Here is a 16414-nt window from a genome sequence, read left to right on the forward strand (position 1 = left end):
CGTGTTTTCACTAACTAGACTTTGCTCTGTTTTTTGGGTAATATTTTTCTCATTAGTTTTCAACGATTTACTATATCGTCGCCCCTGTACTTGTATGGTTTGTATCATCGAACTGAATTATATTTTATTCAAAAAGAAAATATGTTTGTTTTGTTTTTTTTTAACTCGACATTTTTTTACAACGTTGTTCTGAACTTCTCTCATTTTACGACTTGTACTGAGGTACTTACTAAGCGGGATTTTCATGGGGTTTCTTTTTTTGCTTGAACTTTACAATTTGAATTTCTGTCATTTCTTTTATTCAGAACGGATCACCGTTTTTAACTCGTATTGAGGTACTTACTACACCCGGACTGGGGTGGCTGTCGCGTGTCTCGGTGTGTTTTTTAACAAGAACAAGCAACCAAGTTTTTCAACGAATTTGAGAGAGAAGAAAGAAAGAGATCCACGTGGGGTTGTAGTGAAGAGGGCGGCTCCCGCATCATCAGTCTGCCAGTGCAAGATGAGGAATACAGCAGGTCACAAAGAGGGCGGCTGTCTGCCTCGACATCGTAGTCCCTGTCGAACTGCTAGAGATGGTGCCACCCGGCGGTGAGCAGAACCTCCCCACAAACCACGGCATATTTTAAGTTTTTATTCTGAACGGACCACCGTTTTTAACTCGTACTGATCAATATTTTTAATTCAAACCATTTTTCCTTTCATCATCTCACAGAAATTGTTTCCACACATATAATACATGTACATAAATCATATTATTCATAGCACAAAAATCATCGGCCTATTCCTGTACAGAACTTTCAAGCACCCACATGAATACATGTACTTCCTGTACCATCTGTTTTGAACTTTGAAAGAAGCTATAACATATGTTTCCCAAATGTGTACAGAATTTTAAGTTTCCAAGCATATACCGTTTGTTCCTTTTTGTTGATGGGCACCTGCCCCTACTCCTGTGGACTGACAGTGCCGCGAAGTGGAGCTGAAGGAGAGGGGATCACGAGCGGCGGCTGGGTGCACCAGGATTTGGCCGCTTTAGGGGATCCCAGCTACCACCAAGTCATCCTCGAGGAGCTTGTAGAGGCAGGGAAGTTGGTCACCGGTCATCTGGTGTAAGTTTGGACTACCAGGTGCACAATCCAGTAGCATTGAATGTCCCTGCTTCCCTGTAGTATTCTACTAGCGCTTGGTCCCCTCAGTCATTCTTCCACGATTGTCAGTAGATGTACTCTGCAATCGTTTCAAAGCCTAAATTATCTGGCAGAACACCATTCAAGAAAAGATTTAACATGCATTCAACCCATGAGTGCATTATTAACAGAAAAAAGTCTCACATGGTTTCCTTTGTTTCATCATAGGTTTTGACTCATACAATGTTTTGCTACAGGCCTATAAAGATTCAACAACAATGTGACATAGCTGGCATGGTCAGCACACTAAATGCCTCGACGAATTGCACTCGTTCAGTACCCAAATCAAAAAATTGGAGGCTAGGAAGAGGCAAAGTCAACCAGCCACAACACTAGTTAGGAAACACTTCATACAGGTACAAGAGAGAGAGAGAGAGAGAGAGAGAGAGAGAGAGAGAGAGACTAACCATTTGCGTCATTGAACGGCCTCAGTTGGCAGTGATGAACGGACTAGGGTGGCGGCTGTGAACAGCCTGGGAGCTGCGGCAGGTATGTAGTAAATCAGGTCTTTAAAACTTCAGTCCAAGCTACACATTTCAGTCAGCAGTTGAATTAATACTCACAGAAGACTGAAGAGTAATTTGTGGAAGATGAGGGGCTGACCTGCGGATCCCATCGGCGAACTGACAAACTCACAAACGAATCATTTCTTTTATTTAGAACTGATCATTGTTTTTACTCTGTACTGATCAATGTTTTTAAATCAAACCATTTTTTCTTTCTTGCACACAAATTGAACTGGCATGTACACTTCTGTTTTAAGAAGTGCACATTCACAAAGTTCATACTTGTGGAATTAAAAACTTCTCATTTTTGTTTAGCATCTAATGCAAAAAAATAAATTGCTTGGAGTAAACCAGAAGCACAAAAGGAGCAGTAGCCGATGCATCGAACTTCCTACTTCCAAGCTCACTTTTTGTTTTGCCCACCTTTCATTTTTGTACTTGTTACAGGTTATTTTTTGAACTTACATGGCAGTAATACATGAATTCTCCCTATTCAACATCGTTCAAAATCAGAGAATCTTAATAAAACTGCCATTTGCCAAACGCCTCCACAGTTTTACCAAAACTGAGAAAAAACTAGCTTTTTAGAAACTAAAGAATTTGCCCACACATTAAAATATTGAGGTTTTGTAATACTATGGTTTTGCAAAAACTGCGTTGCCAAACTAATAAGGTTTGGAAAGTAACAGCGAGGGAATGTACCTCTGCCTTCCTTTGTGCCCTTGCTTTTCCCTCTGCCTCTATGCCATCGAGTTTCAGCGGCTGCACCATAAGCAGCTCTGTCAAGACAACAAATTCTTTCTCCTCAACCTTCCTCCCTGCACGAACACTCTTCTCCAACTCACACACCTATTACATAACAAAAATAAATTAGATGCATCAGTACATTTGTTAACCTGCAGCATTACTAACACAAGTAGGACTGAAGCATTCAAGTTTACAAAACTTCTCTTGCCCATCTAATTATTTGCACACAATCAGCACAGCGTTGGAATCTTTTAAATTCAATCATCAAGCGCCTCTGGACAATTATCCAGCCTTATGCTATAGAAATCTAACCTGCAATACCAAAACACTATTTAGTACAAAGGCCAAAGTGTAGAAGAGACTACTAAATGAACACAAATACCATCGCCTTGATTGAACCCTCCCACGATGCTAGATAGAATAGGAAAGTTGTTGCTAAAGTTAGTTTTTGAACTGCTGCTCACGATGAAAGAGGAGACGAGACCCGAGAATGCCGCTCGCGATGAAATAAAATAGATCTTTGTTTAGGCATTTTAAGCAAACACTTGTTGGCATCAAGAAAACAATTGACTGACATTTATAGCAATAAAAGCGATGGTACAGAAAAATTGAACTCATGTTTTCTGTCATTCCGACAAACCTCCAGCATATAAGTTTTTGAACTGACAATACCTGCTACCAAGTCTCTCGAGAATTATTCAACAAAACACAGAAAAGTGAACAACATTTTTTTTATTTAGCAAGTGATATGTAACTAGAGTAACAAAGCTGCCAAGCAAATGCACAATATTGTTGAGTAACACGTGAAGTGGATGTACGCATGCCTTGTAGTGTAGGGTTGTACTGACACACTCAGCATCAGGGAATTTCCAACTCGCACAAGATCGAACTGCACCAGTTCGCTATGCGAAGGCCGGCTGCCTGGCTCATCTTCGTCGAACTGAACCCCGCGCTCCCTATCAAACTGCTGTAGGTTGTTGTGTGGTGGAGGGAGCTACTTGCCTACTTCAGTTCACAGTCTCCTGGATCGGCAAGGTGCCCAGTGACTAACTGAGGCGGCGACCCATGCATCTGGGTGGGAGGCAGAAGCAGCGTCGGCCGATGGAGGCGTGGCCGAAGCGAGGTCGCCGACTGGAGGTGCGGTACTAGGAGTACTGCCGGTAAAGGCAGAAGGAAATTATGGAACAAGTATTATCTGCCAGCAAAATAGAGCGTCTCCTTTTACTTCTGTCCCACTAACTCTCTTTTTCTTTTATCTTTTTTCCTCAAACTTCCACCGGTGAACCTGGAGTTACCTGCTTTTATAATTTGAACTTTTTCAGAATAATTTGCGTAAAGAAAAGCAGAGCAGTGTCCGCAAGTGATTGCGTGATTGAAAGGTCTGAATAACTGGCTGCAGTTCCACAGCTTGCCTCAGGCACAGAGGCATCCCTGAACTTGGCTGTCCACGGCAAAGTACCTGAACTTATCATACACTGCGTACCTGAACTTGACGTCGAGGAGTGGGGAGGGGATGCAGGCCGGTGCGTGAGGTTGGCGACTGTGGTGGGGCGGAGGTGTCGGACACACGACGAGGAGCAGGACGACGCGCTATGGGGGCGGCCGCCAGCGGGTGGGCAGAGCGTCGGTGTGGTGGTGGTGGGAAGAGAAGTTGGTGGTGGCAGAGGTGAGGGGAACCAGTGGCGTGGTGGTAGCAGAGGGAACGGGGCGATGGTGGTGGGACGGCGGGTCGCCGGGATGGTGGTGGGACGGCCAGAGGTGGGAGGCGGGGGCGCGGCGCATCGCTGGGAGGCGGGGGGCGGCGCGTCGCCGGAGGTTGGAGGCGGGGGGCACGACGCGTCGCCAGAGGTTGGAGGCGGGGGCACGGCGCGTCTCCGGAGATGGGAGGCGGGGGGCGCGGCGCGGCGCCGGAGGTGGGAGGTGGGGGCGCGGCGCGGCGTTGGAGGTGGGAGGCGGCGGGGTGCAGCGCGGCGCCGGACGTGAGGCTGGTCACAGTGGGGTGGAACTTAGGAATAACATCACACATTTCAATACAACTTTGCTTATGTGGCACGTATTTAATGAAGAGAGAGGTGCTTGTGGTAACTAGCTAAGTTACCGGAACATCACACACTCCAAGAAACAATGAGTCTATAACCTAACAAATACATCATTGCATGACACTACATAGATGTTCCTACCCACTATGGAGGTAGTAACATAGTCTAGGGAAATGTGTAAGTTACTAGGTTATGTTCTTGCCCATTGTGACCAGCCTGAGAGGTGAGTCGCTTGGGAGTTGAGGCCGGCGGCGCGTGTGGAGTGGTCGGGATCGAGGGAGATACGGGTGGGAACCATGGGGTGAGTGGGCTATTTGCCTTTTCTCTTTTCAAGCGGGGAAATCACCGTCGTACTGTATATAGGGCGGAGAGGTAACAGAATAGTTACTGGTAACAAAATAGCCCTATCCTATATATAGCCTATACCATGCACCTCTTCCATCCAAAGAAAGGGAATAATTTCTTCTTAACTCCATTCCCTGATAAACCTGCAAGCTTAAAAAATCCACAAAGTTCATCCATATAGATTAAGTGCATATCATGATGTATTGTTCCGTCTCCAAGATAGGGATTAGCATGCAATTTTTCCATAATAGAAAAAGGGATTTCATAATAAATATTTCTGGTAGGTTGAGGAGCAGATCTTACCACTTCCTCTTGAGGTGAAGATACCCCGAACAAGCCCCTCAAAGGATTATCTTTCATAGTGACAAGTGAAGATAAAATTCAACATATAGTATAAATGTTTCCTTACCAAATTCCACTTACCAAAAGCGCTTCACTCCCTAGAAACGGTGCCAGAAAAGAGTCTTGATGACCCACAAGTATATGGGATCAATCGTAGTCCTTTCGATAAGTAGAGTGTCAAACCCAACGAGCAACAAAAGGAATCAATAAGCGGTTTTCAACAAGGTATTCTCTACAAGTGTTGTAAAGTGGTAGTGGCAGGTAGTTTGATAGCAAGATAATTCATAGTGAGTAACAAGCAACCAAAGTAACAAAGTGCACCAAGGTGGCCTGCTACTTGTGAGCTGCGTTAGGATTTCCTCGAAGAGGAGAGGATGATGCAGTACAGTAGAGATAAGTATTTTCCTCAATTATGAAACCAAAGTTATAAATCTAGTAGGAGAACCAAGCAACACTACGTAAACAGCACTTACACACAAACAATAAATACTTGGAACCCAACACGTAGAGGGTTGTCAATCCCTCAACGGTTATGTGCAAGATTAAATTGTATAGGTTTTGATAGATAGATCTGACAAAAATACAAAATAAAATAATAAAATAAAATTGCAGCAAGGTATTTTTGGTTTTAATATGTGATAAATATAGACCGGGGGCCATAGTTTTCACTAGAGGCTTCTCTCATAAAAATAGCATACGGTGGGTAAACAAATTACTGTTGGGCAATTGCTAAAAAAGCAAATAATTATGACCATATCCAAGGCAATGATCATGTATATAGGCATCATGTCCAAGATTAATAGACCGAAACGATTTCTGCATCTACTACTGTTACTCCACACACTGACCGCTATCCAGCATGCAACTAGTGTATTAAGTTCATGGAAGAACGAAGTGATGCTTTAAGAAATATGACATGATGTAGACAAGATAAACTCGCGTGTGAATAAACCCCATCTTGTTACCCTTAATAGCAATGATACATTCGTGTCATGTCCCTTTCTGTCACTGGGATTGAGCACCGCAAGATCAAACCCATCACAAAGCACATCTTCCCATGGCAAGATAAATCAATCTAGTTGGCCAAACCAAACCAATAAATTGGAGAAGAAATACGAGGATATAACAATCATGCATAAATGAGTTCAGAGAAAACTCAGATAATATTCATGGATAGATCTGATAATAAACTCACAATTCATTGGATCCCAACAAACACCCCGCAAAAAGTCATTACATCAAATAGATCTTCAAGAACACCGAGGAGAATATTGTATTGAAGATCAAAAAGAGAGAAGAAGCCATCTAGCTACTAACTATGGACACATAGGTCTGTGGTAAACTACTCACGCAACATCAGAGGGGCAGCAAGGATGATGAATAAGCCCTCCATGATTGTTTCCCCCTCTGGCAGAGTGCCGGAAAAGGCCTCTAGATGGGATCTCGTGGTTCTGGAACTTGCGGTGGCGGAAAAAGTATTTCATGGACTTCCTCATAGGTTTCTGATTTTAGAGTATTTATAAAGGCGGATTTAGGTCAAACGGAGGCTTGTGTGCCCCACTAGGTACCAGGGCGTGCCACAGTCCCCTGGCGTGCCCTGGTGCCTAGTGGGCCACTCCTTCATCTTCTCGTTCCCTCCCAAAGCTTCCAGGGTCTCTTATTGCCAGAAAAAATCTCCAAAAAGTTTCGTGGCATTTGGACTTTGTTTGGTACTGATATTCTGCAGTCAAAAACAAGCAGAAAAACAGCAACTGGCACTAGACACTAAGTTAATAGGTTAGTCCCAAAAATTGATATAAAGTTGCTTGTAAATGTATATAAAACATCCAAGATTGATAATATAATAGCGTGGAACAATCAAAAATTATAGATACATTGGAGACGTATCATGGCCCAATCCTTTTATTGCAAGGACAAGCCAAAAGTATTTCTTATAGAGAGCAAAGCGTTCTCGAGGACATATGGGAATTTTGTCTAGTTAACTTCATCACGATTCACTGACTCGCATTCACTACTTTGATAAATTATTATGTTGGTGGACCGGTGCTAAGGTGTTGTTCTTACTTGAATAAGCAACCTACTTATGATTACCCCCTCTCACAAGCATCCGCAACTACGAAAGAAGAACTAAAGATAAATCTAACCATAATCTGAACGTATGATCTTCCACCAAGTAAACCAACTAGCATCAACTACAAGATGTAATCAACACTACTAGCAACCCACAGGTGCCACCCTGAGGTTTTGAGACAAAGATTAAATACAAGAGATGAACTAGGGTTTGGAGATGAGATGATGCTGGTGAAGCTGTTGATGGAGATGAGTCCTCCCATGATGAGAGGAACGTTGGTGATGATGATGGCTTCAATTTCCCCCTCCAGAAGGGAAGTATCCCGGGTGGAATCGCTCCACCAGAGAGCAAAAGTGCTCCTGACCAGGTTCTGCCTCGAGATGGCAGTGCTTCCTCCTAAATGTCCTCTTTTGATTTTTTTTTCTAGGGCAAATGGCTTTGTATAGGAAAAAGATGGGCCCCAGAGGCTTGTTATGGGGCCCACAAGCTCACAGGGCACGCCTCGAGGGCGCCACCTAAGCTTGTGACTCGCGGGTGGATCCCCTCCAGTAGCTTTTTCTTCCAGTGTTTTTATATATTACAAAATAAATCTACATAGATTTCCAAGTCATTTGGAGCTTCGGAGAATAGCTATCTCTGTTGTAGTTCTTTTCAGGTCTAGAATTCCAATTGTCGCCAATCTCCCTCTTGTAATGGAACTTTCAATTTAAAAGAGAAAAGGTATTAGAATTGCATCTTAAAGTAAAATATAACTTAAAAACAATAGAAAATATTGAGACATAAATCTGGATCTATCTTCAAGGATGACTCAGGTAGATATTTTAATTTACTTATTGAGACATAAATCTGGAACCTTTGAAATGTTTCAAAAGGTTTTCAGAATGAAGTAGAAATTATTGTAACAAGAAAATTATGTTTCTATAATTTGATTGTGGAAAGAAATATTTGAGTTACAAGTTTAGTGGATATCTGATGAGCTGTGAAAAGAATTTTATAGCTTACACTTCCCAAAACATTACTAAGAGTAGAATGTTTTGAGTAGATGTAATCAAACTATGTATGACATGGTGAGATCAAAGATGACATTGATCAATTTGCCAATATACTTTTTAATGTGATGCTTTAGAGATTGCGGCTCTTACACTGAAAAGAGCGCCATCAAATCTGTTGAAATGATGCCATGTAAGATATGGAATGGTATGCCAAAACCACTTGGTCTTTTCTTAACATGTGGGAATATAAGACAAGTATAAGTGTTTACGAGTTTATGTCTCAACAGATAAGTGCTACTATGTAGGTTATCCCAAAAGGTTGGGTATTCCTCCATCACTATGCCGAGGCAAAGTGTTTTTGCTACAATGTGCGATAAATTTTGAAGAAAAATTTTCTGGAAAAGAGTGGGAGGACAGTGCAACCCGATGAGACTACATAATCTTCTAGTGAGGTCAAAGGAAAGAAATATTGGAAGTAGTTCCAGGAATTCCTACTGCGATTGATATGGAAGTCTCCACATGAGATATAGAGATTTCGGTCGAACTTGTGGCTGAACCAAGTAAGATAGGCAAACTTGTGCAAACCTCTATGGTGTGCAAATGAGATATTGTTGTTAGACAACAACAATCTACGATACACAAAGAAGCGTTGATGGGCCCTAACTCTGGAATTGGCTATATGGAAAGGTAATCCGAGATAGTATCCATATACATAATTCAAGTTTATAACTTGATGAACACTACTGGAATCTGGCATTTTGCCATCAGCTAGCTGACGGCAAAGAGGTTCTTTGCCGTCCGCTTTGAGTAAGCCGACGGCAAAGAAAGTGATGATGGCAAAAGGGGTATTTGCCGTCAGCTGCTTCTTTGCCGTCAGCCAGTGGACAACAAACAAATAAAAGGCAGACGGCAAAGAGCTAGGTGGGCCCCATAGGGCACGGCGTGGCTAGGTCAGCTCCTTTGTCGTCTGCTAGCAGACGACAAAGAGGTGAAAACTTTGTCGTCCGCTAGCGGACGGCAATGTTCCTTCTTTGTCGTCCGCTAGCGGATGGCAAAGAGGAGACATGGGCCAGCCCTAACGGTCGCCCTCTTTGCCGTCTGCTAGCAGATGGCAAAGAAGGCCCACTTAACGGGCCGTGTCCGTCTCCCTCTCTCTCTTTCTTTCTCCCTTCCGCGCGCCCGCCTCTCTCCTCCTGTCGTCGCCGCCGCCGGCCAGCTCTGCCCCCCGGACCCAGCCCTCGCTGCCGTCAAGCCCTCCCCCCTCCCCCCCGGCGCCGCGCCCCGGCCTATTGATAGGACTTTGCCAAAGGTCATGGCAGACGACAAAGTAGCTGATTCCAGTAGTGAACCCTCCGAAAGACTTAGAATCTAAAGTATAGTAATGGATCTATAAACTGACAACGATAAAATGTTTTATAATGCTTGGCTTGTCACAAATAGTTTATGACAAGATCAAGGAGTTGACTATGACGAGATTGTCTCATCGTAGCAATACTAAAAGTCAGTTAAGGTTAAACTAGCAATTACTAAATATTGCAATTATGGGATATAACAGACGGATGTCAAAATGATTCTCATGAGATGGAAATAGAACCAAGGTTGTATATATGATACGGTCCAAGGTAATTTTCTCGATCTAGAGGATGTTAGTAAATGTGCAAACTTCAAGAGATCATATAATGATCTGAAGCAAGCATAGTGGAGTTGGAATCTTCATTCTGATGAGAAAATTTGACTTTATCGAGGAAAGCAAAGATGCTTGTGTTTACAAGTAAGTGGGAGCATGGTAACATTTCAAAACAACTATGTGTGCATAGCACATTGTTGATTGGAAATAAAATTCTTGACACAAATTAGGACTGCATTAAATAGTTTTCAATGAAGTACTTAGGAACTATAGCTTTGGTATTATGCATTATAATCTATGGAGATGGTAGTGCCTAATCGGGCTTATCCAAAATACATATTGACAAGAAAATAAAGCAGTTTAGTATGAGAATGCCAAGGAGAGTTTTTTGTCAAAGTCACATGGAAGGAGTTTTAAGCAAGAATCAGTATCCTAAATGATGAGCGAAATACATGATTTCAAATCACACTTGTGTTAATCATATTCCATGGTATGTAAACAACTAGATATGTACAGTACTCCAAGTAAGTTGAAAGTAAAGTTACCAGATTGATCAAAGTGTTGATCATAGAGCAATAGTGAAAATGTTGTTAAGTGCAAAGACGGCATGTTTCTCGCATACGGAGAAAATGAAGAGATTATTGTAAGGAGTTACATCAATACAGGCTCGTTGTAAGTAGTACATCGATAAAACCTTCATCGGTGCTCCAAGTGATTTTTGATTTCAATTTAAGTGATTTGTACACCCTCCGTCCGAAAATACTTGTCATCAAAATGGATAAAAATATACTCCCTCCGTTCCTAAATATAAGTATTTTTAAATATTTCAATATGGACTACATACAGATGTATATAGACATAGTTTAGAATGTAGATTCATCCATTTTGCTCCATATGTAGTCCATATTGAAATCTCTAGAAAGACTTACATTTAGGAACGAAGGGAGTATGTATCTAGAACTAATATATGTCTAGATACATCCCCTTTTGATCATTTTGATGACAAGTATTTCCGGACAGAGGGATTATTATTTAATAATTGGTGGCATCATAAGTTGGAATTGATCCAAGAAAAGTTATTGTGGTGAATTCTATAACAATAGGCTGAGTATGTTGTCGCTTTAGAAGTAACATTGGAGGGAGATGAATCAAAAAGTTTGTTCATGAATTTGGTATGGTTTCTAGATATGGTTTCTAGATAGTTTGTGTACAATGACCAACTTGAAATACAAGACAAGGCAGGACCAAATCCTAATCTACCTTATACTTCCTTCGTTCCTAAATGTAAGTCTTTTTAGAGATTCCACTATGGACTACATACAGAGCAAAATGAATGAATCTACACTCTAAAATATGTCTACATACATCCGTATGTAGTTTGCAGTGCAATCTCTACAAAGATTTATATTTAGGAACGGAGGGAGTACTTCCTAATAATCATAATACTCAACAATACCATCTCCAATCACGATCGATGTCACCATGTCTCACCTTCACCTCTCCATGTGTTGTCGGCCACAAAATCATGGCACGCATATGAGAGCTCCGCAAAGTATTAGGCAGCACTGCTCATCTTGCTACCGAGATTGGCCGCGCGCATCAATTGATACAAAGACCAAGGGTTATCCTCCTTTTCGGGGGGAAATTGCTACGAAATTTCATTAAAAAAAAGAGCTAGCCCCGAAGTTGATAAAAAGAAGGTTTCGGGGTCTCAAGAGACTAATGGCACAACCACGTGCCCCTTACTTTCCCACCGAGAAGATGAGCTTCATGTACAATGTATGATTTTGTAACTACAGGATACTGGCATCTAATACATACAGATAAATTCTATTGGGAGAGGAAGTTGCTCTCCCTAACTTGTAAGAACACCGCAGGAGATTATGTTACACTCGCATGCACTAGCTATGCAACTAGCAGTCCAGCACCACGGCAAACTGTGATGGAGACACATCACTTGAGTGAGAATGTCCGTGTCTGTATCCGAGCTCATCTCGAAAATCAAAAGGAGAAAGTACTGTGGTATTAGTTACCACGTATCCATTTTGCAGTTAGAAGAATTATCGCTTGTGGACCTTGATCAGCTCAGGCATCCTGTAGAATCCTAACTCCTCAATCTAAAGCTGTATGTACAGAAGAGCAACAAACTGTTCTCTCTTACATTTACTGCCGGTGACCTGCAGAGTTCAAAAATAGAAACATCAAAATTCCCGGAAAAAAATACGGTAGGCATGCAATTTGTGAAACCAAAGAAAAAACATAACAGTAGGCCAACTACAATTTAAAAAATAGTCTTCTTCCTTGAAACATGGACAGGTCAAAGTAAGTAGCATCCTACCCTAAAAATATCCTGAAGAACACAGAAAGTGCACTAGAATGTTTAATTATTAGCCAATGCATGCAACTGGAAACCTAGAAAGGTATGCCGGCTAACTACAATAAAATATAATAAGGCTTTTTAGATATTTCAATATGGACTAAATACGGAGCAAAATGAGTGAATCTACACTCTAAAATACGTCTATATACATCCGTATGTAATCCATATTGAAATCTCTAAAAAGGCTTGTATTTAGAAATGGAGGGAGTATTCCTCTTCCATCAATCCTATGATAAGTAAAAAACTAGTAGCCTGTCTAACTACAGTGAATATTGTAGGTACAATGAGAAGCATAAATGACTAGGTACAGTAAATACCCCCATTGACGAGCATCACAACAATCTCCTCCCCTGGAAAGATCCCGAAGGGCAGATGGACTATGCAATTTGAGCATTCTGCAAGCTTGGAGATGAGAACAAACAAAATGGTCCAAGGGATTAGCACAAAGACATTAAGAAGGATGGATTGAAGTGATAAAAAAAGGTATAAACAAGAAAACAATGACATGACAAGAGGCATTGATTGTGGCCACTGACTCACCTTTGTTCCGAACTTGCAGCAAGGAGCGCTGCTTAATGACACACCACTAACCTACAGAAGATTTTACTTTGTTTCGTTGTATGCCACCTTTGCGAAGTAATGGGTTTTCTATTGAAAATACAATCAAGCTACCATCCTTGGTTCCAGCCAAAAAGCACTCCTCGGGAGTCACAGCTAAAGAAGTTATTGTCTTCCCAGATCCGTCATACCTCCAAACAACTCCAAGAGAATGCATAGACCGCAGAACGATTTGTCCATGATCACCAGCACATACCATAAACTCTCCACAACAACTTAGTTCCATGCAATTCAGGCGGCCATTGGATTCTGATGAAGCGATATGTTTTCCATTTATGGAATACATATGCAAGGAGAGATCACTGTCAGAATAAAATACTATCCTACCATGCTGTGATGCCACCAGCTTTGACAGGCCAGCACCTGATGGATGTCGAATGGATCGAACGTAAGTCCCCTCACGCAACGTATGAAATATACAAGTTCCATCCTTTGATCCACTGATAACAATATCAAGTTCCGTACTAACAAATAAGCATGTGATAATATCATCATGACCACACAAGATGTGAAAAGGGTTTTCGATGATAACATGGTCCTTAGTTGATAGGTCATTACTTGCACTCTTTGATCTTTTGTCATTTGATCTTCCTCGGAATGCATGCCAAATCATAATAGTCGTGTCATAACTTCCAGTTGCAATTACACTTCCATCAGATGAAACTGCACAAAAAGTGTGCTCCCAAGATGTTAAGGCAAAATTGAATGGAAGAAAGCATCTATGAGGTCTGCTTAGTTGCTAGCACTAACTGGTCTCTTCGTCCCAAAATAAGTGTAGCTGATTTAGTAAAAAGTTGTATTAAATCAACGACACTTATTCTGGGACGGAGGGAGTATTTGATAGAATTAGACCATGTTTGACCAAATTAATTAAGACTACAACTAATCAAATTAATTAATGGAAGCAAGTAAGTTAGATTCCATTATACTCCCTCCGTTCCTAAATATAAGTCTTTTTAGAGATTTCAATATGAACTACATAGCGGATCTATATAGACAGAGTTTAAAGTGTAGATTCACTCATTTGGCTCCGTATGTAGTCCACATTGGAATCTCTAAAAGACTTATATTTAGGAACGGAGGGAATATATTATTGCAGTTTATGCAACCATAATTGCTTAATGCTGGATCTTAAAGAGTAAATGTAATACCATACACATCAGAAAGGATTAACTACCTGCAACACAGCTGACAACATCTTTATGCTGTCGGATGCTCTGCACAATTCTTCCATCACTAAGGGAAATGATCTGGAAACTATTCTCCCAATTACCACATAAAATTAAATAATTGTCGCCATGAATTTGGACAGCTGCCATGCATTGTCTTCCGAACTCAACATTTTCAGCCAAGGAAGTGGCAACTTTTCGGGGAGAAATAATATCAGAACCAATTCCAAAGAAAGGCTCCTACAAGAAAAGAACATACATAATAAATAAAAGTACATACACCTATGGACTAATAATTTTACCCTATTAGATATAGTTGTCATTAGGAAGAGACCAGTGATCCAGAAAATGTGAAGTTTCCACCAGACTGTAATTGCGTTGTTAGCCAAAGTTTTACTGACAGTATGAGCCCCTCGCTCATCAAGACAATGTTTGAATCCAACAAGCCAATGAACAATACAGATGATGAAGAGCTGATTGCACTAGGAACAACAGAAGTCACTGTTATTGACTGTGGAGCAAAATATAATGGGTGCGCAATTGGTATAGGAGGTCCTCTTCTTGGATGTTTCTTCCGAAAAATTTGAATGGGTGTCTGTCCAAAATTTGCAATCTGGTCTTCGATAGCAGACTTCTGCAACATATCATCCATGTTTTCCAAATCAACAGCACCCTCATATGTCAAATAGTAGAATATATTTGCTGCCTGCTCCAGATAATTGGTATTTGATTAGTAAAGTCAAATTGTGTGATCTACTAATTCAAGTATACTGCAAAAGGGTGATAAATCATGTACCTCAACGGCAGGCTTGCCACGCTGCTTATAACCAAATATGAGGTCAATCCAGTGATGAAGATTAGAGCTTACATATTCACTTTCAAGGGCCTCACGATTGATATGAATGAATTCATCTGGTGAACCCTGCACAAGACATATTTCCTTTGATCATGAATTCTTCTGCCCTCGTGTGCACTAAATATTTTGTACCTTTAACCAATAATAACTCTTCCAAACATTTAGATTGGTAACTCTTTCAAATATTTAGATTGGTTATATGAGTACATTCACACAAAGTTAATCTAAAAAACTGCAGAAATTATCAATCATTACCTTTGCCCATGGAGGGAGACCTACATGGCCTAAAGGTTCACCGTCCTGCTTTACCCCAAAGTGATATGAATTCAAATTTTCAAGAAACTCAGGCATGTAAAAGAATTCAGGTGTAAGCTCCTTGACATCACTTGTATTTGATAGGCAGTTCCTATATGTGCTTTCAATGCTCTGAAAGAGACGATCTGCATGGTCAAATTTACCACCCTGCATAAATAAACATATAAAGTAATGTAGTATTAGCTAATTAGCTATAGTACTATTTGCTGTTCAGTGAAAAGATATGCCATGAAAGGATATATACACATCCTAAACAAATTCACTTATTTAGTACTCCCTCCGATCCAAAATAAGTGTCACAGGTCTGAACTAAGGTTAGTTCAGACTTGTATAAAACTGCGGCACTTATTATGGATCGCAGGGAGTAAGAGACTAATATTCAAGCTAGTGCAGAATTACTCAGATAAAGGACCTGAAGATTGCGGTGCAGAGCAGTAAAAGGCTCGAGCCTTAGAAGGTAGTAAAGAACAATTCCCATGCTAGAGTAGTGCGATCCATAATAAAAACTGCAGAAGGAAAATACACAATTTTGATGCAATGAGCGTCTAGAGAAAACTTGGGACACAAGAAAAGTTTAGGAATGCAATTCAAAAATATTTAGGTCAAACCTTGGTATATCAGGATCACAGAAATTAAGATATCTATCTTCGAAAACCTGCACATTGTTTATTATTTATCAGAGATGCTAACTGGGAGAGACAGTACGCCATACCCCATAGCTACGGGAAATACCTTAAAGCGTTTTGCATCCAAGGCACCAACTGGCTTTGACAGGTCCCTGAAAGTAGATGACTTGTTGAAATCAAGTTTTTCTGATGAATAGTCAGCCAATATCCAAGGAAATATAGGGTATTGAGTTAAATCGTTGTAAGATCGTCCAGAAAGAGTATTCAGAATCATTAGATACTCAAAGTTGCTGATCTCCCTTTTTCTCCAACTCTCCCTGGCACTCTCAGCCATTTCAAGGGCTACTTTTCTGTCAACAAACGAAATTACACTATTTTTGTCTTTTGTACTTCCTTTGGGGAACAAAGCATCATTCCTCAAGGAAACTAAAAGAGACCCAACATTTTTAGCATCATTTTGGGAGGAAAAATTAAGAAATATAGGTGCATTTGCATCATCAAAAAATATCTCCGTTGCAGTATATTGTAGTAGGTAACGTGTCCAGTAAACTGCTCTTATCTGTCAACAAAGAAAAGTGGAGTCAGATCTTT

General features: G+C 40.9%; 1 protein-coding gene and 1 long non-coding RNA gene across 7 annotated transcripts in view; both read right to left on the reverse strand.

Annotated features, from left to right (window-relative positions):
* Positions 1–742: 742 nt before the first annotated feature.
* LOC119325314 lies at positions 743–4329 on the reverse strand. 5 transcript variants are annotated; one of them, XR_005157464.1, is made up of 4 exons: positions 3927–4329; positions 2638–2755; positions 1598–2545; positions 743–1230 (listed from the first exon to the last, which is right to left on the reverse strand). It is a non-coding gene; the product is annotated as an uncharacterized LOC119325314 (long non-coding RNA). The 5 variants fall into 5 exon arrangements; XR_005157461.1 differs by having other exon boundaries at positions 1598–2185; positions 2399–2755; XR_005157465.1 differs by having other exon boundaries at positions 1598–1813; positions 2399–2755; positions 3927–4328.
* A 7155-nt stretch (positions 4330–11484) lies between these two features.
* LOC119323685 (BEACH domain-containing protein B-like) overlaps positions 11485–16414 on the reverse strand; it is a 28801-nt gene continuing 23871 nt past the window's right edge. The window contains exons 32-41 of one of the 2 annotated variants that reach the window (XM_037597383.1): positions 15930–16382; positions 15806–15852; positions 15610–15703; positions 15138–15344; positions 14823–14948; positions 14361–14732; positions 14035–14266; positions 12780–13520; positions 12557–12641; positions 11485–12036 (exon numbers count right to left, since the gene is read on the reverse strand). In XM_037597383.1, the coding sequence (XP_037453280.1) occupies positions 12826–13520; positions 14035–14266; positions 14361–14732; positions 14823–14948; positions 15138–15344; positions 15610–15703; positions 15806–15852; positions 15930–16382 (2226 nt within the window). In that variant the 3' untranslated portion in view covers positions 11485–12036; positions 12557–12641; positions 12780–12825. Of the gene's footprint in view, positions 12037–12556; positions 12642–12779; positions 13521–14034; positions 14267–14360; positions 14733–14822; positions 14949–15137; positions 15345–15609; positions 15704–15805; positions 15853–15929; positions 16384–16414 lie in introns of both variants that reach the window. The other variant, XM_037597384.1, reaches the window with a different exon arrangement.

The sequence above is a fragment of the Triticum dicoccoides genome, chromosome 6B (genome assembly GCF_002162155.2).
Source record: "Triticum dicoccoides isolate Atlit2015 ecotype Zavitan chromosome 6B, WEW_v2.0, whole genome shotgun sequence".
Lineage (NCBI taxonomy): Eukaryota > Viridiplantae > Streptophyta > Magnoliopsida > Poales > Poaceae > Triticum > Triticum dicoccoides.